Source organism: Acomys minous, assembly GCF_964271855.1.
Source record: "Acomys minous genome assembly, chromosome: 14".
NCBI classification, from domain to species: Eukaryota; Metazoa; Chordata; class Mammalia; order Rodentia; family Muridae; genus Acomys; species Acomys minous.
The window spans coordinates 22,312,008-22,337,830 of NC_140496.1; the positions used below are offsets into that span (position 1 = coordinate 22,312,008).

The 25,823-nt window shown below is 48.7% G+C and overlaps 1 protein-coding gene and 1 long non-coding RNA gene across 4 annotated transcripts in view; both read left to right on the forward strand.

The window, feature by feature from the left end:
• The window catches only part of RANBP10 (RAN binding protein 10), a 66,876-nt gene extending 42,923 nt beyond the window's left edge, over positions 1 to 23,953 (forward strand). Inside the window, exons 4-14 of one of the 2 annotated variants that reach the window (XM_084755532.1) lie at positions 3,618 to 3,785; positions 9,390 to 9,412; positions 11,285 to 11,469; positions 16,214 to 16,326; positions 17,662 to 17,770; positions 17,873 to 18,021; positions 18,186 to 18,390; positions 19,152 to 19,273; positions 19,750 to 19,895; positions 20,194 to 20,305; positions 20,657 to 23,953. In XM_084755532.1, coding sequence (XP_084611658.1) covers positions 3,618 to 3,785; positions 9,390 to 9,412; positions 11,285 to 11,469; positions 16,214 to 16,326; positions 17,662 to 17,770; positions 17,873 to 18,021; positions 18,186 to 18,390; positions 19,152 to 19,273; positions 19,750 to 19,895; positions 20,194 to 20,305; positions 20,657 to 20,787 — 1,463 coding nt within the window. In that variant the 3' untranslated portion in view covers positions 20,788 to 23,953. Of the gene's footprint in view, positions 1 to 3,617; positions 3,786 to 9,389; positions 9,413 to 11,284; positions 11,470 to 16,213; positions 16,327 to 17,661; positions 17,771 to 17,872; positions 18,022 to 18,185; positions 18,391 to 19,151; positions 19,274 to 19,749; positions 19,896 to 20,193; positions 20,306 to 20,656 lie in introns of those variants that run through there. The other variant, XM_084755533.1, reaches the window with a different exon arrangement.
• The window catches only part of LOC311582430, a 222,632-nt gene that overhangs the window by 129,639 nt on the left and 67,170 nt on the right, over positions 1 to 25,823 (forward strand). The window lies entirely within an intron of this gene.

Below are 25,823 nucleotides of genomic sequence, written 5' to 3' on the forward strand. Positions count from 1 at the left end.
ATTAAAGAAGAGAACTTTAGCTGGGGGTGGTGATGCACACCTTTAATCCTAGCACCTGCACCCAGGGAGGCAGAGGCAGGTTTGGATTGATGTGAGTTTGAGGCCAGCCTGGTCTACAAAGGGAGCCCAGGACACCCAAGACCACAAAGAGAAACCCTGTCTGGAAAAAAACAAAAACAAAAACAAAAAACAAAAACAAACCAACCAAACAAACACCAAACAACCAAACAAAAACAACAAGAACAAAAAAGAAAATCATGCAAAAAATAAGCAAGCAAAACAAAACAAAACGGAAGAGAACCTAGTTCGGTCTCCTGACCCTCTGGAAGGGCAAACAGGCACTACGTCTCAGGTACCCAGATGTTTCTCGAGGCTCTTTGTGGCTCTTGGCTCTAGTCTCTACTTATTAGCTTTAGGCTCCTAAACTGACTGTCTCTATGAGGTTAGAACAGTGGCTGATAGGAATTTTGAGAGCTGCTATCCCCCTAACTACAGTGGAAAGCAGTTTCTCAGATGAGCTAACTGTATTCCCTTCACCAAAATGTCTTGCCCTCTGATCCTCTTGTCAAGTAGAACTCTGCTGAGTGTTTGCCTGAGTGTGTGGTGTTGGTGCACCACGTACATGCAGTACTCAGAGAGGCCAGAGGAGGTCGCGGGATCTCCTGGAACTGGAGTTACGGAGGATTGTTAGCTGCCATGTGGGTGCTGGAAGTTGTACCCACGTCCTCTGAAGAGTAGCCAGTGCTCTTAACCACTGAGCCCTCTCTAGTCCCTACCACGTATCTCTTGCTTACTTGTTTACTTACATGGTTTCTCCTTCTAGACTCCATATCCCTCTTTGAAAACGCCAAGTAGTAGGCTGTTATTAATTGATCATTGGCAAAGGGGGTGGTACTTTTTCCTTTCCAGAAAGGAAGGTCCCATGTTAGCTATGAATCATGCTATTGTTATAGCTGCTCTTCCCAAGGAAATTCATAATATTCTGAGTGAGTCTAGGACAGCCAAGGCTAACACAGAGAGACCCTGTCTTGAAAAAAAATTTTTAAAAAAGTTTTTTTTAACTTATTATTATTTTATGAATATGAGTGTTTGCTCACATGTGTATGTGTGTCTTGTGTGTGCAGTGCCTGAATAGGCCAGAAGAGGGACTCGGATCCCTGGAACTTGAGTTACAGCAATTGTGAACTGCTCTGTGTGGGCTCCTCTGCAGGAATAGCAAATGCTCTCAACCACTGAGTCATCTCTCCAACCTGCTGGTTTTTGTTGTTGTTTTGCTTGAGACAGTATTTCACTGTGTAGTCCACCCTGGCTGGTCTAGAACTCTTTTTTTTTTTTTTTAAGATTTATTTGTTATTTATATAGTATTCTGCCCACATGTGTGCCTGCACACCAGAAGAGAGCGCCAGGTCTCACTATAGATGGTTATGAGCTACCATGTGGTTGCTGGGAGTTGGACTCAGGACCTCTGGAAGAACAGCCTGTGGTCTTAACCTCTGTCTGAGCCTTCTCTCCAGCCTTGGCCTAGAACTCTTAAGTAGACCAGGTTAGCCTAGAATTCACAGAGATCCAGTTGCCTGACTGCTGGGATTAAAGGTGTACAGCACCAATTGTGACAACATTCTGTTGACTTGTCAGTAACACTGCCCTATATATACTTGTGTTAAAGTTAACTTGAATTGTACTGCTAAGATGGGAGAGGAGCTCAGAATATAGTCTGTAGTATAGTGTGCTTAGTACAAGTGAGAGCCTGGAGAAGAAAAAAATACAGAGGAAGGATTTTGTCAGGTGTGGTAGAGCACACCTATAATTCTCATTATTCAAGAAGTTAAAGCAGCTGGGTGTGGTGGTACACTCAAAGTTCAAAAAGCCCAGGAGAGCCAAGCGTGGTAGTGCATGCCTTTAATCGCAGCACTTGGGAGGCAGAGGCTAGTGGATCGCTGTGAGTTCAAGGCCAGCCTGGTCTACAAAGTGAGTCCAGGACAGCCAAGGCTACACTGAGAGACCCTGTCTCAAACAAACAAACAAAAAACAAAACAAAAGTTGAAGCAGTGGAATGCTAATTTTGAGGCCAACCTGGGCAGTTTAGACCTCTTTTTTAAAATAAAATGTAAGCCCCGCATTGTGGTGCACACTTATGATCCCAGTGCTCTAGGAAGCAGAAGCAGGTAGATCTCTCTGAGTTCGAGGCCAGCATGTTCTACAAAGTGAATCCAGGACAACCAGAGGTATACAGAGAAGCCCTGTCTTGAGAAACCAAAAAAAAAAAAAAAAAAAGTAAAAGAAGAATTAATACAGATACATGGTGGCGTGCCTGCCTGGCATTCCCAAGCTCCTTGGTTCAATCCCATCAAAAAGAAAAGAATAAATTATTTGCCAGTTAAAACACATACTTTTAGCCGGGCGTGGTGGCACATGCCTTTAATCCCATCGCTTGGGAGGCAGGGGCAGATGATCGCTGTGAGTTCCAGGCCAGCCTGGTCTACAAAGCAAGTCCAGGACAGCCAAGGCTACACAGAGAAACCCTGTCTTGAAAAGAAAAAAGAAAAAAAAAACATACTTTTTTCCTTTTTCTATTATTACTGTTGTTATTATTTTTTGTTTTGTTTTTCAAGACAGGGTCTCTCTGTATATCCTTGGCTGGCCTGGACTTCTCTCTGTAGACCAGGCTGGCCTCGAACTCACAGCAATCCACCTGCCTTTGCCTCCCAAGTACTGGGATAAAAGGCATGTGCCACTACTGCCTGGCGCCTTTTCTTTTTCCTTTCTTTCTTTCTTTCTTTCTTTCTTTCTTTCTTTCTTTCTTTCTTTCTTTCTTTTTTTCTTGGCTTTTCCTTTTTCAAGACAGGGTTTCTCTGTATAGTTCTGGTTGTCCTGGGCTCACTTTGTAGATAGACCAGGGTGTCCTCAAATTCACAGAGCTCTGCCTGCCTCTGCCTCCTGAGTGCTGGGATTAAAGCTGTGTACCACCACTCCAGGCACATACACATGTTTTTAGCAGCTGGGGATGCTGCTACTCCCCTGGAATTCTAGCACCTGAGAGACGGGGGCAGGAGGATCAGAAGTTAAAGACCAGCCTCAGCTCCATAGTTGTGGACTTCATGACATCTGTCTGGAAAACAAAAGCGTTGTGACGACCCATCAGTATAGACCTCATAGTTTCTAGCCTGCGCCTTCATGAGGCTTCTTCCTCTTCTGCGTTTGTCTTGTAGTAAGTCCCTTCCAGGTTTTGGTTCCTGCCTCAGCTCCTCAGAGGTGATGATCTGGTGGGCTCACTATTAGAGAATGTGTGTAACTCAGCAAGACCTTGTCTTTTATTTTATTTTATTTTTTATTTTTTTGAGACAGGGTCTCTCTGTATTAGCCTTGGCTGTCCTGGAGTTGCTTTGTAGACCAGGCTGGCCTCTCAGCAATCTGCCTGTCTCTGCCTCCCGGGTGCTGGGATTAAGGTGTGCACCACCACCACCCGGCTGAGACCTTGTCTTAAGGGCAGCTCTGAAAAGACCATACTCCTGAGTGCTGGCTAAGGCAGGCAAAAGAGTTGGGGAGTATAACTGAGACCTTCAGACCTTCCTCTATCAAGTACTTACTTTCAGCTATCCTTGCTCTCTTCCCTGCAGGTTGGGACAAGCATTCCTATGGTTACCATGGCGATGATGGGCATTCCTTCTGTTCCTCCGGGACAGGCCAGCCTTATGGTCCCACATTCACCACGGGGGATGTGATTGGCTGTTGCGTCAACCTCATCAATGGCACCTGCTTCTACACCAAGAATGGCCACAGCCTTGGTAGGTGCATAGGAGACCTTGGAGGGTCTGGCCCGTGGGGCTACTCTGGTTGAGGGGAAGCTCAAGAGTAGGCTTTGAAGTCAAAGTAGTCTCGTAGAACACTGGAACAGTTCTGGGGACCTGCAGTCGTTTCCAGCCTTTGGAATCAGGTGAATGGAAGGCAACAGGCACGCCCGTTGTTAGCCCATCCCTTCAGCAACATTTGTTGTATGAGCCCCAGGTGGTTACTGAGGGTGCAGCAGTAAGTATTCTGGTCATGATCCTGGTTTATTTTGTCTGCTGTACTTGGTGAAGAAGATGTTTGAAGGCCCTGAGTGTAGCTATCACTGACTAGGGTTTGCATGCCTGTAACCTGTCGCAAACTTTGGCCAGCTCTTCTGAAAGCAACAGAGAGGGCTGCCAGACAGAAAATAAGCAGACAGGAAGCATCCATATAGGGAACAGAACCCTGGCCTGTTCATGATTAACATGCAGCAGTGTTGACAGAGTTACAAGTAAAAATCCAGAGAGAAGTGTAAGGATGGGCTGCAGAAAGGGCCGGGAGGAGAGGCAGGTATCCTGAGGTTAATTCTGCAGTGATGGGTATGAGGAACGGGAGTAGAGGTCCAGCAGGGTGGATGGGATGGGCACACCTGTGAGGGAGGAGCTGGACCAATGGGGTGTTGAGCAAGTGGAGTGAAGGAATGCAGCGGCCGGAGAGTTGGGGGTCTGATGGGCTCCTTGAGCTTGAGCTGGACCTGGTGATGAATGCACTCTCGAGGTGGAGGCAGGGAGAGCAGAAGTTGAAAGCCATCCTCAGCTGTAATGAGGTTGAGGCCAGTCTAGACTATAAGAGCACTTTAAAAACTGGTGGCGCATGCCTGCAGAGGCAGGTGCACCAAGGTCAGTTCAAGGCCAGCCCGGTCTACCAAGCAAGTCCAGGACAGCCAAGGCTACACAGAGAAACCCTGTGTCAAAAAAACAAAACCAAAACGAATCAATACAGGGATTTGGGGAGGAGAGAGAAAGAACATGTCAGATGTGGCCTATGCCTCAAATCCCATCATTCAGGAGTAGAGCCAGGATGGTTTCTATGCGTTAAAGGCCTGCCTGGGCTATGCAACTGCCCCAAGATGGTTGCATAGGGATGTGACTCCCACACATATGTGCTGTGGCATGTGTGCGCCCCTATTCACATGAGTACATTCATACACAAGATATAATCAATTAATTAACATCTAAAACATAGGGAAACTTTTCCAGAGAAAGGGACTTTGATTTTTCTGGTGCCTTGTCCTGCCAGGCGCTGACTGGTATATGGCCAAACTGTCCCAACTTGGTCCCTAGCTGCTGGGCTTGCCTGCCTTGCAGGGGTCTCTGCTCTAGCTACACCCTGCTTCTCCCAAGGAGAGGACCACATTACCTTACTAACCAGGCCACTAAACTTTCCAGGAATGGAAACTGGGTGCCCACATCTGTGTGGCTTTTATAGGAGGTGAACCAATGCAGAATCAAAGGCCCTAAGGGAGTTAGGTTTACTATTGACTGGGGATGAGCAACTAAGAGCCGGCATTCTTCAGCAGGGCAGTTTGAACACCACAGCCCAGAGCCAACAGGAAAGGAGAGGGAAGTGGGTGAGAGAGAGCATGTCACAGTGCACAGCTTCCCCCTGGAGAAACTCTCCTGAGGCTGTCACCTAGTTGCTGGTGTCCCACTGGCAGGATCATTCTGCTTTCTGACTCTGTTTCCTCACTTGGTGTATACCTGCCGCCCAAATCCCAAGGGCTGTTGTCTTCACTCATCGTGTATCCTTTTTCCTGCCTGTCTGCAGCAGCCAGGCTTAGTCTACTCCTTCCAGTACTTGTCTTCCACATCCCTCTAGCTTGTCCACATCTTGCTTACAGCATGATGTCTGTTTGGGAATTTAAGATTTGGAGAATACTGTGCTGAACTGAGTACCTGTATATTTAATGTCTCCTTTGGGCCCTGTAGATGTGTGCACAGGGACACAAAAGAGTCACAAATTCTTTGCTGCCCAGGTCCCCTCAGGCCAGGGTTTGTATTCATCTGCCAGTGAATGCAAACACTTACACACATGTGGTTGTGAATTGCCTTTTGTTTTCTATCTTTCTAAAAAATTTTTTCTGTGGTCTTGTTTTTTAATATTTGTTCATCTTAGACTTCTGTTATCCCCAAAGTTAGAGACACAAGTATTATTTAATAAAGATACTCAACAAATTAGAAGGAAAAAAGGCCAAGATTTGAGTCCTATGTATAATTGAGCTTACCCAGATAGACACCACCGGACGTGGTGGTGTACACCGTTAGTCCCAGCCCTTGGGAGGCAGAGGCAGGTGGATCTCTGTGAGCTCAAGGCCAGCCTGATCTACTAAGTGAGTTCCAAGACAGCCAAGGCTACACAGAGAAACCCTGTTTAAACAAACAAACAAACAAACAAACCAAAAGAACGTGTGTGCATCTAGAGATGTAGTGTAGTGGTAGAGTACTTTCCTGTCTTCTTCAAGATCCTAATTCAATCCTTAGTACCATAAAATAAGGCAAAAGAAACACAGAAAAAAGCCAGAGAATAGATTTACCCTTCTTCCCTTAAAAAGAATAGCAGTTCTGTTCTCTCTGGTAGCATAGGCTGTAATGCCTACTAACACCACCACCACCACCACCACCACCTCTACTTCCTCTTCCTCCTCTTTCTTGACTTTTCTTTTTTCTTTTTTTAATTTATTTGCTTTTATTTTATGTGCATTGCCTGCATGTATGTCTGTGGCTGTCAGATCTTGGAGTTATAGACAATTGTGAGCTGCCATGTGAGTGCGGGGAATTGATCCCAGGTCCTATGGAGGAGGAGCCATCTCTCCAGCTCCACCCCGCCCCCTTTCTTTTGGTTTTTCTTTTATTTATACAGTGCTCTGCCTGCATGTGTGCCTGCAAGCCAGAAGAGGGCACCAGAACTCAGTATAGACGGTTGTGAGCCACCATGTGGTTGCTGGGAATTGAACTCAGGACATTTCAAAGAGTAGCCAGTGCTCTTAACTTCTGAACCATCTCACCAGGCCCCACCCCCATTTTTTTTCCCCTGTTTTGAGACAAGGTTTCTCTGTGTAGCCTTGGCTGTCCTGGACTCACTTTGTAGACCAGGCTGCCTACAGGCCAGAAGAGGGCACCAGATCTCATTACAGATTGTTATGATCCACTTTGTGATTGCTGGAAATTGAACTCAGGACAGCCAGTGCTCTTTATCTCTGAGCCATCTCTCCAGACCAACAAGAATGTTTTAAAATTTAAAAAATGAATAAAGAGCTTGAGATAGAGACAGTGGTAGAATAATTGCTTGACCTGGTCAGGTCCTGGCTTCCATCCCTAATACTGGGGATAGCGGCTAAATCAAGTATGTCAGCTTGAAGCTCATGCTTTACTATATGGTCCACAAGTGTATTGTTGAGACCTTATAAGTCCTACCCGTTGCATTTCTTAGATCTTGAAATTTCATGCAGTTAGAGTGATAGTTGCTTAGGGAGCCTTCCCACATCACGTGCCATCTTAGCACTAATAAGCTTCAGACTCTAGTCCTCTCCACGTCAGGGGAGTAGAATTACCCATCCTGTCCCTGGCTTCTCTGGTCCTTTTCTTTGTCAGAACACTCAAACCTTATGTGCCATCATTCAGTATCTGTAATTGCTTGTCATGTACTCTCTCTCAGTGAATTCAGGCCTACTTTGAGGGTCAGCTGGCTTATAGCTGTTTCCCCAGTCCTGTTACCTGACCCAGGACCTGCAAGGCTTCAACAGATATTTGATGAGTGAGTCAGTGGAGATGGAGGACTGATGTGTGGTCCACAGGTGGCCTGTGTGCATGTAGGTTCTTCTCTGTGTGGTTCTGTACTGACTCACATGGTCTTGTTTTCAGCTCCAGGGCCCCCAGACCCTGATTGACCCAGGGTTTTTCTCATCAGCAAGTCTGGCTATCTTGTTTGCCTGGCCTTTCTTCCTGTGGGTCTGCCCAAGTCTTATTATCACAGCAGCCTTGCTGAGGCGCACAGGGCCTCGTTGGGGAGCAGTGTTGCCTTCTGCAGTGCAGCACAGATTAGAATAGTTTCTTTCCTCATTGTCCTGGAAGCCCTTCAAGGACTTGTTGTTCCTGGCGCCATTGTGAGGCAGAGCTGGGCAGGTCTGAGTGGGTCAGCCTCTGTCCCAGAGTGTGGCGGTTTTCTCACTGTGTAGCCCAAGTGCAGCCAACTTGTACCTAGACCTCACGGTGTATGAAGCAGTTTCATAGAGTATCTCATTCCGCCCTCCCGCCTCTCTCCCAGTAAAGGATTCACATATCCCATTCTTCAGTTGGGCTAGAGTAGTTTGGGTCACTTGCCAAGGGTCACAGAGCAGTAAGGAGCCCCCCTTCTTTTAAGGTCCTGGGAGTGTCTCCTCAGGCCTGGGAGTGAGTAGCATTGTGGATCCTCTGAGATCTACAGGGCAGCTCTCCAGCCAGCTACATTGTAACGAGGGGCTTCTGAAGCTGTGACTCTGACCCTGTGTGTGAGGCTCACGGTGGCCTCAGGCCATTGGAGCATAAGGTTTTTTACTTTCATTCATTGAAGGGTGAAGTAGCTGTGCAAAGAGTGTGTCATCTCTCTTCCCAGTGGGTTTTATTCTGTGAACCAGTGTGAGAAAGCTGTGCCCAGACTTTACCTGTGCTGTGTTGCTGAGTTCTGTTTCCTGCCCCATGAGGGTTCAGGGAGACCTTTGGAACCTTCCAGGGGTCAGTGGCTTAAATTCTCATAATGCCAGAAGCTAAGAAGTTGCCAGACAATGAAAGACTTTATTAAAAAAGGGGGGGGGGAGGGGCTGTGAGGTTTTGGAAGAGGCTCTTGGCTCCTCACATTCTGCCCCAACTCCTGTGGGTATTGCGCAGGTCTACTCGTATGTCTGGGGTTGCACGACCTCCTGCAGCTCAAATCTGAAGTCTCTAGAGATGCATTCTCCGCTCCTTACAGGAGGGTTTGGGGATGCACAGGCTATTCTTAGCCAGAGCTTGGATAGTAAGGAACTTCTGAGGACTTGGAACTGGTGGGTCTAAAGCTGAGCAGTACACATCTGTCAGCTCAGAGCGTTGGACTCAGAATAGGGATGTGTGCAGACCCACCACGACCAACATCTCAGGGACCAAAGGCAACTCATTTAGCCCCTGGAGTTCTTTTCCTTGTCTGTAATATGAGAGAACAAACAGACTGCCTGTTCCAAGGGATTGACATAAGGAGAGGGTCGAGTAACAGGTAATAAAGGGTGAAAGCACACAGCAGGTTTCTATAAAGACGATAGATCAAGAGGCTTCAATAAATAGCCAGAGATAGATCACTTGAATAACTAGCTGGACATAGATCATTTGCTTTAGTTCTTTCTAACAGATCTTCTTTGAAGAGATGAAAAAACTATAGGCAGTTAATTACATAAGGTTCTGGTTAGATTATCCAGCAAGAGGAAGGCCCAGGCCTAAAACTACCAGGTCCTAGTTCATGCCTGACTACCACCTGCACCTTTAGTTCACAGAGGCCCTGGAGACCAAGGGGCCATCCCTAGCCAATCACTGACCACTGTCCTTTCCTCCCGACAGGTGTAGCCTTCACAGATCTCCCGGTAAGTACTACAAATGGGCCTTCCTTCTCCTGGGCTGCTGAGGGCTGCCTGGGTGGGTGGTGGTACCTGCAAGTGCAGGGTGTGGAGTCTGGCCCTTTCCCCAAGCAGGGCTGTGTGATGTACTGCCAGCTTGAGGGTACCAGTAAGGGTTACCTGCTGGCCATCCTCTCTCTTCAGCAGCAAGGCCTGGTCTTCCTCCACGTCTCTTAGCAGGTGACAGAAATTTGTGGCATTTTCTAAGGCAGTTATGGCGGGAGGGGGTCAGGGGATGGTGGTGGAATGAGGGTAACTTTGTGGCACAGCCTGGTCAGAATTAGATGCCTGTGACTTCCAGCTGTGGACCGGGGTGTGGCTTAGAGGGATTGCTCCTGAACTTTTAGGAATCTGGTCCTTCTACAGAGATCCCTGAGCAAAGCCAGCACCCCTGGAAACCTAGAATGCTACCGCTCCCAGGCATTCCTGTCGGCTTAGTTTGGGATCCATCCCCAGCCTCTCCATCCCATTACTTTACTGAGCATTACAGATGCTGTCACATGCAGAGCCCTCACCCAAAATGCTGGGAGCCTGGCATGGGCCTGTGTACCCTGGCTGGCTCTGAAAAGGAGACGTTTGCTGACTTTGATTGTTTTAGGATCCTGGGTATCCCACTGTGCCCCAGGAAGTGTATTTGTGATCTGAGGGGCCTCTGAATCTTGATTGCAGTACCCACAGTCATGTTTGAACTTCCTGTCTATGTATCAGACTCCTTCCTTCCTACCTGGAGGCCCTAGAAAGGGGCTGTTGTCCTAGGCAAAGGGAGCAGGCTCAGAAGAATTCTGACTCTGGCTGGGGAAGCATCTAGGTATGGAGACATGACATGAAGTGAACAGACGTGAGTGTGGGCAGCGTGCCGTCAAGTGCTGGAAAGACTGGGAAATGTCCCTGTGGTCTTTGCCTGTGGTGTGGAAGATGGGAGGAAAAGGAAGGAAGCAGTCTGGTGGGCTGAGTCCCATGTGCCAACACCACGTGTGTTACTTGTGAATGACCCCATTGCCTGAAGAGTGAAAGGTGAAGAGGGCACAAGAGAGCCAGAGATGGTGGTGCACACCTGTAAGCCTACTTCTTGGGAGGTGGAGGCAGCAGGGTCAATTCAAGGTCATCTTCAACTACATAGTGAGTTTGAGGCCAGCTGGGCTACATGGCACCCTATCTTTAAAAAAAAAGTGGATAAGGGTCCCTAGGAAATGGTGCCTAGTGGTACAGGGAGGAGGTGGGTGAAGCTTTGGGCATGGGCAATAGGAGCTACAGGAGGCACTGAGGGTGTGGCCTCGCTAAAGCTGGCTTTGGGAAGTGGATAGTTAAAGCAGAGAGCTCCGTGCATCACTGGCCACTCACCTCTGCTGAGTAAGCCTCTGACAGTTAGAGGAGCAGCCTCTCTCTCTCCATCACCAGGTCCAGTAGCAGCTCACCCAGTCTCTGCCTGTTCTTCCTCATGTGCTGTATCATCCCATCCCCTCATGTACCTCTTTTTGGTAGCTGAGGGATGTTTGGCCCTGCATCACTTTCTAGAAGTCATAAGCTGCCACGTAGCACATTTTCATTGCTACATATGTAGGGGTGTGCAGCTGTGCCTGCCACTGTACCCTGGCTGCCTTCTGTACGGGGGCCCCCAGGCCTTGGTGACACTGTGGCCTTTGATGCAGCGCAGAAGACTTTCCATGTAAAGCCTTGCTTGCTTTTCTTTTTCTTCTCCCCTCAAGCTTTTGGGTATAGTTTTCCACTAGGGAGGCAGCTCTCTTCCAGCCCTATTATTGGCTGGCAGGAGCCATGGAAGTGAGGAGAGGCACCCCTGCTGCCCTCAGGGGCCTGACTAACATTCATTCTTCTCCTCAGGCCAACCTCTACCCTACCGTAGGCCTGCAGACACCAGGGGAAATTGTGGATGCCAACTTTGGGCAGCAGCCCTTCCTGTTCGACATTGAGGACTATATGCGGGAGTGGCGTGCCAAAGTCCAGGGCACCGTCCACGGCTTCCCCATCAGTGCCCGGCTTGGCGAGTGGCAGGCGGTGCTGCAGAAGTGAGTGTTACCCCCTCGCACTGGCATCATGGAGCTGTAGACCAATGCAGTCCTGCAGAGTGCTGACAGTTCCAGCAGTGGGGCCTGCTTCCTGGAAATATGGCAGAAGCCTCAGTTTCCCTCTCACCAATGGACATCTCCTTCCACTTGTAACTCCATCTCTAGCCACTAGAGGCACTGCTCTCACTTGCATAAACCCATGCATGGTCTGCACACACAGACATATAATTAAAAATAATAACAATAGCCAGGCGGTGGTGGCCCACGCCTTTAACCCCAGCACTTGGGAGGCAAAGGCAGGGGATCACTGTGAGTTTGAGGACAGTCAGGGCCATATAGAGAAACCTTGTCTCGAAAAACCAAAAATAAATAAATTAATTACTAATAATAATAACAACAACAACAACAATTTAAAAAAAAAAACCCTTCCCCTCAGCAAGCTCACAGGCGGCTTCTGTGTGTAAGATCACCAGCACAGGCTGGGTGTGGTGGCACATGCCTTTAGTCCCAGCACATGGGAGGGAGAGGCAGGCAGATCTCAATGAGTGTAAGGCTAGCCTGGTCTACAGTGTGAGTTCCAGGACAGTCAGGGCTATGTAGAAAGACTCCATCTTTATTCTTTTTTAAATTTTTTTTTTTTTGAGGCAAGGTTTTTCTGTGTAGCCTGGGCTACCCTAGACTCCCTTTGTAGACCAGGCTGGCCTCGAACTCACAGCAATCCGCCTGCCTCTCCCTCCCGAGTGCTGGGATTAAAGACATGTGCCAACAACAACAACAACAACAACAAAATTATAAATTAAAAAAAATCATCAGCACTGCTGTGTTCCTTCATGAGGCTATTCTATAGAGGTTCTGGAACCACTATAGTTTATTCTTCTGTGGACAATTGCAGGCCAGCTGTGGTGATGCACACCTTTAATCCCAGCACTCAGGAGGCAGAGGCAGGTGGATTGCTGTGAGTTTGAGGCCAGCTTGGTCTACAAAGGGAGTCTAGGACGGCCAAGGCTACACAGAGAAACCCTGTCTCCAAAAACCAAAAATGAAAAAATAAAAAAAGAAAAGAATCCATATTGCTGCCAACGTGGTGGTACAGGCCTTTATTCCCAGCACTTGGAAGCCAAGCAGAGGCAGGCTGTTACAGGACATCCAGGACTACTTAGGAAAACCCTATGTCGAAGCCATTTTTTAAAAATCCACATTGCAGCCGGGCGGTGGTGGTACACGCCTTTAATCCCAGCACTCTGGAGGTTGAGGCAGGCCTGGTTTACATAGTGAGTCCAGAGTAGCCAGGGCTGTTACACAGAGAAACCCTGTCTCAAAATAACAACAACAACAAAAAAAAAAACAAGACAAAGCAAGCAAACAAACAAAACCCCATGTTGCAGGGCTGGAGAGATAGCTTAGCTGTTAAGAGCACTGGCTGCCCTTTTAGAGGTCCTGAGTTAATTCCCAGCACCCACATGGTAGCTCTTAACCATCTGTAATGGATTCTGAATCCTTCTTCTGTTGTGCATGAAGACAAAGCACTCATATACATAAAATAAATAATTTTTTTAAATCCACATTGCCAAGCTTTGGCTTGAGGTCATTTGACAGGGTCAGTATCTGGCTAAGTATCCCTGTGTCCATGTCAGAGTGCATCAGGGGAAGAGTCTTCCCTAGGATCAGCCTAGTAGGTCCTTGGCTAATTAATCTCTAAATTGTCTTGGAAGCCAACGATGCTGAGACCCCCAACAGGGGGGCAAGTTTGGGTCTTTATTTCACAAGCCAACCTCATACTTGGGTGAAGCAGTGACTATTAATCACCCTATTAGGAGGTAGGTGTTATCTTGGCTCCCAGGAGAGGGGGCCGGCTTGGCTTCTGCCAATCTGATCATTGTTCTGCAAAGGCAGTGGGGGGCCAGGAGTAGAGATGCAATATACAATGAGATCTCACCCAGGCTTAGTCAGTCTCTCCTCCCCTCCCCTCCCCGCCCCTCACCTACCCTTACCCTTTCTCCTCCATTCACAGAGATCCGCCTGCCTCTGCCTCCCCAGTGCTGGGATTAAAGGCGTGTGCCACCATGCCCGGCTTCCATTCACTCTACTGGAAAGACCTACCATTGTGTCACATCCTCAGTATTTAACCTTCCTTTCTTGAGTGATTGATACTAAGGCAGCCTTAGGGAAGGGCTGAGGCACAGAGAGCCAGACCCTTGTAGGGAAGAACCGCTTGACCTCCTCTGCTTCCCTGAGGAACAGAGCAATGCCATCCCCCGCAGTATGTTTTCTGGTTGAGCAGGACAAGAGGTGGAGTTACTTTCAGCATTTGGGCTCAACACATGGGTGGTTTTTGCTTATATGTGTGTATCCATGTGCCTGTATGTGTCCTGTGCAACATTTGCAAAGACCTGCACATAATTTGTGTTGTGTTATTTTATGTAGCATTATCGTATAAATGTTGGAAATGGCTAGGTTATGTTGGAGAGAGCTTGTCACAAGTTTCATGCCTAGCTGGCTTGCCCTGGTGAGACTCCAGTATTATCATCCTCCCTCTGCTCCCCCTCCTCACTTCCTTTTTCTGTGACAGCAATAGGATCCAGACCTTCATACATGCTAGGCAACCACAGCACTGCTGACCTGAATCCCCAGCTCCTGTTTCTTTTGCTGATATGGTTAACTATTTCGTGATAAAGACATTTACATGTCTGAAGTTACTTTCTGGGGCTAGAGATATGGCCCTGAGGTTAGGAGCACTTGCTGCTCTTGTAGGCAACCAGGTTTGGTTTCCAGAGTCCACATGACAGCTTACAACCATCTGTAGCTCCAGTCCCACAGGATTTGACACTTCAGGCATCAGGCATATACATAGTACATATGCATACATGAAGGCAAACACTATATAAAATAATAAATAATAAATAAGGTGGTGCACACCTTTAATCCCAGCACTTTAAACCCTGTCTGATGGCCCTCTAAAGCAGTATTCTTAAGTCAAAGAAACTGTATTTTATGTTTATTTTCTTTTAGAGATTTGTTCTTATTTTCTATGTATTAGTGTTTGGCCTACAGGTCTGTATATATATTATGTGTGTGCCTGGTACTTGTGGAGACCAGAAGAGGGCATCAGATCCTATGGAAATGGGGTTACAAGTGGCTATGAACCACCATACGAGGGCTGGGAACCAAACCCTCTATAATAGCAGCCAGTGCTCTTAAACCACTGAGCCATCTTTCCAGCCCCAAGAAAGTATATTTTAGAGGCATCTGATGGCTCACTTGAGCCATTTTTTTTTCCTTCAAAATACATTGCTTTTCTGTTTATGATAATCATAGTTAACAACTACTTTCAAGAGTATATTTTTTATCCAAAAGTAAAACTTTACTGAAAAACTGATACCAAAATAAGAGAAAAAAGTATAATATTTTTTAAAAGAATATATTCTATAATATATAATCCTATAAGAAGAAGTTATATTTGTTTTCAGTTCATGCCAAGCATTTTGTTTGTACTATCTCATCCCTTAAAACATAAGAAGATAGCCAGGCGGTGGTGGCGCACACCTTTAAACCTAGCACTTGGGAGGCAGAGCCAGTTAGATCCCTGTGAGTTCGAGGCCAGCCTGATCTACAAAGAGAATCCAGGGCAGCCAAGGCTACACAGAGAAACCTGTCTTGAAAAACAAAACAACAACAAAACAAAACAAATTGTTGTACATTGTGCCCTTCCACAAAGATTGTACTCCTGTCAGCCATGCTGTGCCTGGCTCTTCCCGTCAAAGTCAGCCTGTTGTCTGAATTCTTGGTCCTGATACATGGTATGTTATGGAGTTAATTTGGTCCATAGTCCTCTTATTCCTCTAGAGCTGTGGTTCTCAACCTTCCTATTAATACATTCCTCATGTTGTGGTGACTCCTAAGTTTTTTTTAAAAAAGATTTATTTACTTATTTTTATGTATACAGTGCTCTGCCTGCATGTACAACTGCAGGCCAGAAGAGGGCATCAGATCTCATTATAGACGGTTGTGAGCCATCATGTGGTTGCTGGGAATTGAACTCAGGGCCTCTGAAGGAACAGTCAGTGTCCTTAAGCTCTGACCCATCTCTCCAGCCCAACTCCCAATCTTAAAATTATTTCGATGCTACTTCAAACTGAAATTTTGCTACTGTTATGAATCATAGTATAAATATCTGATCTGCAAGATATCTGACATGATCCTCAAGGGGTCGCAATCCACAGGTCGAGAACCACAGTTCTAGAGCGAGTGCCACCACTTAGCAGGCTCCCTGGGGACAGGTACGGCTGTCTAATACAGGCAGCCCCAGAGTGCCACCCCACCTTCCTCACCATTTGCTTACATTTAGTACTTTTGTCAAGGGTAGATATGCCAGGCATCCTCTGTACCCTGGCACTTGCCACATTGCCTGGCTAGGTGCTATTTTAGGCAGCCCTGGGTAAGCTCATTGACCAGATCTGGACTTGCTGCAGACTACCAAAAGACAGCCATTTCGGTGAACTTGAGGGCAACATATCCCAGAAAACTGTAGCCACCCCTCTGCCCTGTGGGCACAGATGTGACCAGCCCTTCTCCTACTGACAGCATGAGCCCTGAGGGGAGTTTTTATTTTCTTCACCCCTTCGAGATTAACCTCTGAGGTATGTTTAGGCAGGACCTCATGGGGATGTATGCAGTCTGTCTCCCTCCAGTGCTCCATGAGAAATGCGGTTCTTGACTGTTACCTTAAGCTCTTCTTTTTTTCTAGCATGGTCTCGTCTTACCTGGTGCATCATGGGTATTGTGCCACAGCCACAGCTTTTGCCCGAATGACTGAAACCCCGATTCAGGAAGAACAGGCATCCATAAAGAACAGACAAAGTAAGGTTAATTTTTCTCTCTCCATGCCTTCTCACCTGCCCTTGGATCTGTAGCTCGTTCCTGGTTAGCCTGTCAAGCGTCCAGTCTAATTGTACCATCCTGGAGACCAACTGGCTGGCTCCAGTCCCTGCTCCTCTCCTTCATTCAAGATAAAACTGCCACCCGGGAAGCCGGCAGCCTCCCTCACACACTTTGAAAATAAGGTGTAGGCCTGGTCCTGGCCTGGCAGAATCCTATCCCTTCATGCTTGCTTCCTCTCCGTGTTCCCTGAATCCTGGTTTCTAATTGACCTGCTCTTTATGGCCATTCAAAAGGAGTTTTCGCATCTTGCTGCACCACTATCCTGCCTTTCCCATCACTTATTCAGGTTTAATGGTTCTGCTTGTTCTCAGGCAGAGAGAGGGCTGGGTACTCAGACAGGTGGAGCCAAGGCTCTGTGACTGTGGCCATGCTCTCTGCCTGCTCCCTGCCCTCTGCCCTACCCTTCACAGATAACCTATTCTTTCTTGGCCAAATGCAGCTCTCCCAGTGTTCTGTGTGTTTGGAACCCTTTAATGGGAGGAGGGGTGGGGTAGAGAACAGAACCCACTCAGTATAAGATAAGCGGAGGAGAGGAGACTGTGGGTGAGTGGATATACATGTGTGACTATGTCTGTGAGCGCCTGCCTTTGTCTCTGAGCCCATCACCTGTGTCTGTGTCTCCTAGAGAAGCTGTGTTCAGCCAGATAGATGGAAAGGTATCCTACCCTAGACTTGGGATCTACAAATGAAAGAGCCTCAGACCCAGAAGTCACAGCAAGATGCACCAGGCCCTAGGGCAAGAGTGAGAAGGCAGTAGCAAGATGCTGATGGCCAGAGAGGTGCCATCCTCAGAGATGCCAGTGTGAGGTACTCTACCTCTTCTCCTAGTATGGAGCACACTACAGCATTTACAGATTGTCAGGATGTGAGCCCTAGCCCAAGCCAATACATACCCCTGTGAGGCCTGAAGAGAGAGCAGTCTATCTGAAGAGGCATCCTCAGGCTGTCCCAAGGTCACGGTCTCACAGCCAGGACCCCCTCACTAGCTGCCTCGCTTCCTTGCCCCTCCTACCTCTGGGCTATGAGTTCTTCTTGAGGGCTTCATGACACCTGACCAAAAGCGGCCTCTGCTGTGGTGCTGGGAAACCAGATTCTCGTAGCCTTTTCTGTGAGCGTCTCCAACCAGCAGGGTGCTAAGAGCCAGCCTTCTGATTGCTGGCTGGCCCGTGCCTTCATTCTGGCCATGTTCCAGGCTTGCGGCCAGGGAGATGGGGCAGTCTCAGCCCTTCCTCACAGCTGTGCTCTTCTCCATAGAAATCCAGAAGCTGGTGCTGGAAGGCCGCGTGGGCGAAGCCATCGAAACAACCCAGCGCTTCTACCCTGGGCTGCTGGAGCACAACCCCAACCTGCTTTTCATGCTCAAGTAAGTCGGGTTCATGGTTCCCGAGCCTGGCCCTCAGCTTGCAATGGGAGCCCACAGCCTGGGCCAGGCCAGGGGCATCAGTGTGCTCTTCCCTCCTCACAGGTGTCGACAGTTTGTGGAGATGGTGAATGGCACGGACAGTGAGGTCCGAAGCTTGAGCTCCCGAAGCCCCAAGTCCCAGGACAGCTATCCTGGCTCCCCCAGCCTCAGCCCCCGACATGGCCCCGGTAGTTCCCATATACACAACACAGGTTAGCCATTTCCCAGAGTTCTCTGGGAAGAGCTGGTGTGTAGAATGGCTATCCCACCTACCTTCCCTTGTACTGGATTGGGTAGAAGGGAAAGGGAGGGTCCACTCTGACAATCCCGGGGGCCCAACTTCTGACCTCCTTTCTCTGACCCGCCTGGCTTCTAGGAGCAGACAGCCCCAGCTGCAGCAATGGCGTCGCATCCACCAAGAACAAACAGAACCACAGTAAATACCCCGCACCCAGCTCCTCTTCCTCGTCCTCGTCCTCCTCGTCCTCCTCTTCCCCGTCCTCCATCAATTACTCCGAGTCCAACTCAACAGACTCCACCAAGTCCCAGCCCCACAGCAGTACCAGTAACCAGGAGACCAGGTGCCTGTCTTGCTCCGCTCTCTCCACTCTTCTGTTCTGTGCCTACTGGACCAACCACTTCTTTAAGTGCTGCCTTCTGCCCTCTACCCCTCTCCCCTCACCTTTGTTGTAGGTCTGTGCCTGGATTACAACCTGTTGAAAGGTCAGGCCAAACACTGGTTCTGGCTTTTGTTCCTACTCAAGATGAGCTGTCAATTTTTCTTGGCTCTGGCTTTGTTTAGAGGGGCTGACCCTGCCAGACTTGAGAACGTGGTGGCCAACACAGGGACTCCTCTCAGGAGGCTTGGCCTAGCACAACCTCTAGGGTCTACCGTTAGGGAGTTTTTTTGGAATCAGGCTCATGGACAGCCAGGTGACCTGGTCTGTAGGTCGTGGCTCCAGATGGCTTTCAACAGGCCCGGGCCTGCCTAAAAGCCGGCCTTGGTTTAGGTTCAGCCAAGGCTACAGAGACGTCAATCAGTTCAGTTGGAAGGGGTGAGAGGGCTACATATGTCATCCGAGAGGAGAGCCAGTGAGAGCAGAGCCACAGGGGCAGCTTTGGGACAAGAATGGGACTTGTGTAACAGGCACCTGGAGATAACTAAGTTTTGGAGCCTAAGGAAGCTTGGCCTGTCCTATCATGTTCCTGGCACTCCTTCAGGTGGATGCCACTATAGGACCTCTTATGGTCCCTCAGGTAAACTCCCTCAGTCTGCCTGAAGCAGTCGTCAACAAAACCTGCATGGAGGCTCAACTCCTTCTGTTTCAACTTTTCTCCACAGTGACAGTGAAATGGAGATGGAGGCAGAACATTATCCCAACGGTGTGTTGGAAAGCATCTCCACACGGATCGTCAATGGTGCCTACAAGCATGAAGACCTGCAGACAGATGAGTCTAGCATGGGTAAGCACTGCTCCTTAGCATGACTCAGCCCCTGTGTTCCCTGAGAGGGCAACACTGCTCTTTAGTATGACTCAGCCCTAATACCCACTTCCTCCTAAGAGGGGCTACGATGGCAGCTCTGGCAACTTGAGAAACTTGAGCTGGACTAAGTCCTCCTCTTTCTTGGGCATTCCTGGATGCATCCTCAAGGTGGATTCCAATGTGTAGGAAGGTCCATGCCTGCTGCCAAGACCAGAGTCCCTTCAAGGCTAAAAGGGGGTTCAAGAATGGACCTCATTAACACCATGCCTCTGTGCAGGGCGGGAAGAGGGAGGTTCTAGGACTTGCCCGCGTCTGGTCTCTGTGCCAGGTAGGCTTAGGCTGCCCGACCTGCGCCCCCAGCCCTTGCCTGCCTCTCAGAAGCTGTGGCGTCATGGGGTCCTTCTGTCCTTCCCTCTTCACCCTCTAATGTGTTTTCTGCTGGCCTCTGGGTGCAGACGATGGGCATCCACGGCGGCAGCTCTGCGGGGGCAACCAGGCTGCCACAGAAAGGATCATCCTGTTTGGCCGAGAGTTGCAGGCATTGAGTGAGCAGCTGGGCCGCGAGTACGGCAAGAATTTGGCCCACACGGAGATGCTGCAGGTATAGGATAAGCCAGGTCCTCACACAGAGTAGTTCCCCATTTGATACCTGGGCTCTGGGAACACGTAAGGGTAGTAGTAATAGGCCAGAATGGGCTCTAGTTGTGTCTGCAGTGGAATGCGGGGCGTTTACAGTGTACCCCACCCACTGTAGGATCTAAAGAGGGGATAGCCTTGCCTGACTCTATAGTCGAGGTATATTGAGCTCTACCTGGGTCCCATGCAGTGTTCTGTCCTCCTGACGCTCTGGGACTATGTATAGTGTGCTACATTCCTCTCACACGTGCTCTGTCCCTTAGGATGCCTTTAGCCTACTAGCCTACTCAGATCCCTGGAGCTGTCCAGTTGGCCATCAGCTTGATCCCATCCAGAGGGAGCCTGTGTGTGCTGCTCTCAACAGCGCCATTTTAGGTGAGTGTGTCTATATGAAAGCAAAAGCTAACCCATGAGTGTGAGGGTGGCCACCTTCCCTCTTCCTAGACATGGCATCAAGATTGGCATAGGCCAATTGGGTTTTCAGGACTACTCCCTCCAGCCAGCCGAGTTCACTGGCTGCTAGTTTATGGGCATGGGCCAGGCCAGGTACTCAGGTTCCTATCATGAATGCAGGGTCATAGCCTGGTGCCTGGGGCACTCAAACATTGAACACTCCTCCAAGAGTTCTGTCCTTACCCTTAAGTCCACCTTCCGCCTCCAGGGAATTTTGTCCTGTGCCCAGATCCTTGACTAGGCATTGACCATACCTTGTAATCTTTTCCACAGAGTCTCAGAACCTGCCAAAGCAGCCTCCTCTGATGCTCGCCCTGGGCCAGGCATCCGAGTGTCTACGGCTCATGGCCCGAGCAGGCCTGGGATCTTGCTCCTTTGCCAGAGTCGATGACTACTTGCACTAGCTGACCTTCTTGGCTGGCTCTGTCTAGCCCTCCTTCAGCCCTAGGGCTGGAACAACCCTGCCCTCCATAGGCACCTGGTACAGAGACCTTGAAGCCATGGGCAGAGTCCACTCCTCCTACCTGGCCGCAGGTCCACCCTCCCTCCCTGCCCCTGCCTCCTTCCTTTACCTGTCCTCTCCTCCTTCTCCCTCTGCCTTCCATGTGCAGTGGCCTGTGACACAGTATTGGCTGGTTACTCACGTAGTGGCTTCTCCTTTAAAGGAGATTGTTTTGAGGAGAGGTTGGATTTTTTAACATTTTTTTCCCTCCTGACTGAGCCACCAGTGTTTATCTCGGGAGAGTTTGTGCTGAGCTGGTTTCTGCTAATTTAGTAATGAAGCCTATCCAGGTTGATGATAGCTTATTATTTTCATAAGTAAAAAAACAAACAAACAAATGAGATTCTCTATATATAAATATATATATTAAAAAAAAGAAGACACAGTATTTATCGTAGCACTAGTGGTCCAGCACCTCTTGGGTGAGGCTGTCCAGACACCATGTGTTTTTATTTGAGTCCAACTCATTAAAAAAAAAATCATCTCTTGTCACTTCAATCAAGTGATATGTTTATTTTAGGCTCCCCTTTTGTTGAGCCACAGGTCCAGCTGCTGCCCAGGAAATCAAAATGGGTTTGGGGAGGATGCTGGGTGGGCAAGGTCAAGCTAAGCTGCTTTGCAGCATCCCAAGAGGTGTGGGTCGCTAGGCCCCTTATACGTAGACAAAACAGAGAGCTGCAGGTTCAGGGATTCGGGGAAGTGAGGTGGCCCAGGGGCACAAAGCAAAGCAAGGGAACACAGGGTCCGTAGCCAGCACGCTGTCTACCACTCTCCCCTGCCTCTCACTGCCTGCCTCACCCCTCTCTCCCATCCCAATACCCTGCCTTCCCTTGTTAAGATGGCCAAATAATTCATTACTCTCAGTTGATTGCCTGGGAACTACCTGCCTTCAATCCAAGAGCTGCTGTATGCCAGGCTGCCAAGAGGAAGACTCCATTCCCAGGACAGAGGCTCTTAAGGACAGAACTGCTTTCTTCCTGCCTGGGTCTTCACCATTACTGCCCAACTCTGATGGGATTGATGGTTTCTGATATGGAGAAGTAGGTACCTCGTGGGGCCTGATTCTTGGACCACTGGTCCCAGAGTGGATGGAACCCTTGACTTCCTGGTCCCGATTTCCCTACAGCTTGGCCCCAGCAACTCTTAGGAAGAGAAGACTCCGTGGGCCTTATAAATGTCCCGCCAGCTGTTTCACATGGACCCTCACAGCTGGTGGGACAACAACAACAACAGAATCCCCCACTACCACAGGGCTGAGATGCTGCCAGGACAAGGGTGGGCCATCTGTGGAGGGGCTGTCTGCCAAGGACCAGGGTCTTACCTACTTCACAGGGTGGGTGAAAAGCCCAGGCAGCCTCTGCAAAGATCAGGGTCCACGGTGGCAGAAGCCACAGGTGGGCATCCAGTCTCTGTCTGCTTCTGGGCTGGGTGAGCTGGTGTTGTATTGGTTGACACAGAAATCAGTGGTAGAGCCCACCAGGCCTCACGAGGTCCACAGTGGGACAGAACAAAGTTAGACCATCTGTCAGTGAGGGCCTAGGACCCTGACTGAGAGCTTCCAAAATTTTGCTTTAGGGGCTGATCCTATAGGCAATTGATTATGTTTTCTTGCATCTTGTCAGGGCCCTAGTTAGAAGCTCGTTAAGAGGTCTTTTCTTGCGTAAAAGAAATTCATCCTGTCCAAGGCTGGAACACCCAAGCTCCAGACTCAGGCTGGAAATATGAGGTGGCCTCGCATGTGGAAGTAACCAGAGGCATCTGCAGAGCAGTGGAATTTAGAAAACATCTCCACTAGTCCTCTCCTTGTAAAGTTAAACAGGCCCAGGAGAGTCTTGGCCAAAGCCACACAGCAAGCAATGGCGAGCCAAGAGTAACTAACTGTCCCTGTGAGTGAGAGAGTCCTGTCTAGACCTAAAGCAAAATGGCAGATGAGCGTTGTGAAGGGTTAGCCTGGCATGCGTTTCGCAGTGCCTGAGCAGCTGGTACCTTTAGGAGTGTGACACGGGTGGGGATGGGTGCTGAGACTTGGGTTGTGGAGCGGCTGAGAGGGCCTTGGAGGGCTCGGGACTGCATGTGCTGCGTGGGGTTGTGTGTCTACCTGGCTCGCACTCAGTACCCACGGCCACCTCCCCATTTTCTGTGCCTTATCTCACTGTTTCAGCTGAGTCCAAGTTGTTTACTCTGTTCCTCTCCAGAGGGGCTCTCTGTCCTAGTTGGACAGCTCACTTTGGGGACATAAGCCTTTGTCCCACAAGCTGTGGGGAGGGCCAAAATCAAGCTGCTGGAGCCAGTTGCTGGTCCACTCCCATTGCCAGAGGAGCCCCATATGCACCCCCAATCTTACTAGCCTGTTTCCAGGAACCTGGAGTGGGGAATAGTTCTTGGAAGCACCTTAGTAAAGGGCTGGACCTGACCCTTCTGTGCAGGAGCAGGCTGGGTTGGGTCGTCCAGCCTTGAGGGAGCAGCATTCCCTACTCTTCCTTCCCTTTGTGGCACCAGATGGTAGCTCTTTGCAGAGCAAGGGCCAAGTTGGCCAACCACTCAGAGTCGTCCCTCCCCCGCCCCGTCCTCTGTGGGTCTGTGGCTGGGTGCAGACTGGCAGAACAAGGGCATCACAAACTAGAGAAGGACCACCTGGCTCCCCAGTACCTTCCCAGCCCTTAAGCACAAAGATGAGGCAGAGCTAGTGGGGCTGAACGTTCCTTTGGTTGCTCACAACTCAGGTATGCATGTCATTTGGCAGCTGGACAGCAGAGCCCTACTTTACCACCAATTCGCAGGCGTTTGGACCTGTGGCCAGATGGTGGCTTCTGGCTGTCGCAGCGCCCATCTCTTTGCATAGGTTCCCTCCATTATTGACTACAACTGAAGCAGGCATCCTCCTCACTGTGCACACTGGTTCTGCCTTTGTCCCTGCAAGCTGATACTCGGCATTAGCATGAAACTTGTGGTGTGAGAGGGTTGACAGAATTCTAACACAAACATCCTATTAAATTGTACTTGAGATGAAAAAATTCCTGTTGTATTTTGGCAGAATTATTTTTATTAAAATACACATCCATGAGCAATTGTGTCTGTTCAGAATCTTACTGGGGTTGGGGGGGGGTGTCCCTACCTCTTAGTTCCTCTTTTGAAATTTTAACTGTCAAGACTCCAAAAGGGGGCCGGGTGTGGTGGCGCCGCCTTTAATCCCAGCACTTGGGAGGCAGAGGCAGGTGGATTGCTGTGAGTTCGAGGCCAGTCTGGTCTACAAAATGAGTCCAGGACATCCAAGGCTACACAGAGAGACCCTGTCTCAAAAAACACAAACAAAACAAAACAAACAAACAAAAGGCTACAGTGATAATTTTGCTGGGCATGGAGGCACACACCTTTAATCTCAGCACTTTCTTAGAAAGAAAAACATAGTTGATAAATGCAAGTTATGATTTAAAAAAAAAAAAACCTCTGAGGTCACCAAGATAGGATAGGTAGTGGAATACTTTCTCTAAGATTGCCAAATACACTAGGTGTGGGTGGCACATGCCTTTAATCCCTGCGCTTGGGAGGCAGAGGTAGGAGGATCTCTGAGTTTGAGGCCAGCTTGCTTTACAAAGCAACTCCAGGACAGCTGTCTTAAAAAAAAAAAAGGGGGGGAGGGGGTGCTGGAGAGTTGGCTCAGAGGTAAAGAACACTGGTTGTTCTTCCAAAGGTCCTTATTTCAATTCCCAGCAACCACATGGTGGCTCATAACCATCTATAATGAGATACGGTGCCCTATTTTGGTCTGCAGGCACACATATAGCCAGAATACTGTATAAATAATAAATCCTTAAAGAAAAAAAAAAACAGGCGAGGTGATACACACCTATAATCCCAACACTCAGGAGGCAGTGGCACGTAGATCTTTGTGAGTTCAAGGCCAGCCTGCTCTACAAAGCAAGTCCAGGACAGCTAAGGGTACACAGAGAAACCTATCTGTGAACAAATGAGCAACATTGTGAGTGTAAATTTTACACAACAGTTTTCATAATTGTTCTTATTGTATATAGTTTATTATTGTAAGAGAAAGTGCTTTCATTGGATTAAAAGGAAATATTGGGGGATGGTCTTGTGCACTGTGTATTCAGGTGCTGATTTCTGTGCCCAGAGATCTGGTTGCAGTCTGGACATGGGCTCTGTCGCTTCTATGAAGAATCTCTTGTCTCAATGTTGTGTAAAAAATGTTCTCCATCATCTCTTATTGATTAATAAAGATTTGAACAACTGATAGCTGATAGACCTGTCAGGAGGTCTCGGGTAGGGAATGGGGGGGGGGGGCCCATGAGGTCACCAGGGGCCATGAGAACAGACAGATGGAGCAGATGCAGCCAAGGTGAGACTAAGATGACAAGTAACATGGGGCACGTGGCTGGGAAGTAGCCAGGATAGTAAAATCAGGTTAGAATAGATCGATATCTGCCCAGCTTAGTGCTTTAAAGCTTATTAATAAATGTAGTAAGTCTCTGTCTTTATTTGGGAGCTTGAATGGGTCTCTTTTTTTTTTTAAGACAGGGTTTCTCTGTGTTAGCCTTGGTTGTCCTGGACTCACTTTGTAGATCAGGCTAGCTTCAAACTCACAGCAATCTGCCTGCCTCTGCCTCCCGAATGCTGGGATTAAAGGTGTGTGCCATTATACCTGGCTAACCTTTCTTGTTTTGTTTTGTTTTGTTGGTTTTTTGAGACAGAGTCTCTCTGTGTGTAGCCTTGACTGTCCTGGACTTGCTTGGTAGACCAGGCTGGCCTCGAACTCACAGAGATCCCTGGCTAACCTTTCTTATTTCTACAGATTGGAAGTGGTGCTTTTTGTTTGATGAGTTCTATTCCCCAATATATGGGGGTTTGGTGTCTAGGCAGAGCCAGCATTGGTTTGAATAGGAATGGCCCCCGTAGGTTTGGTTATGTGAATGCTTGGCCATT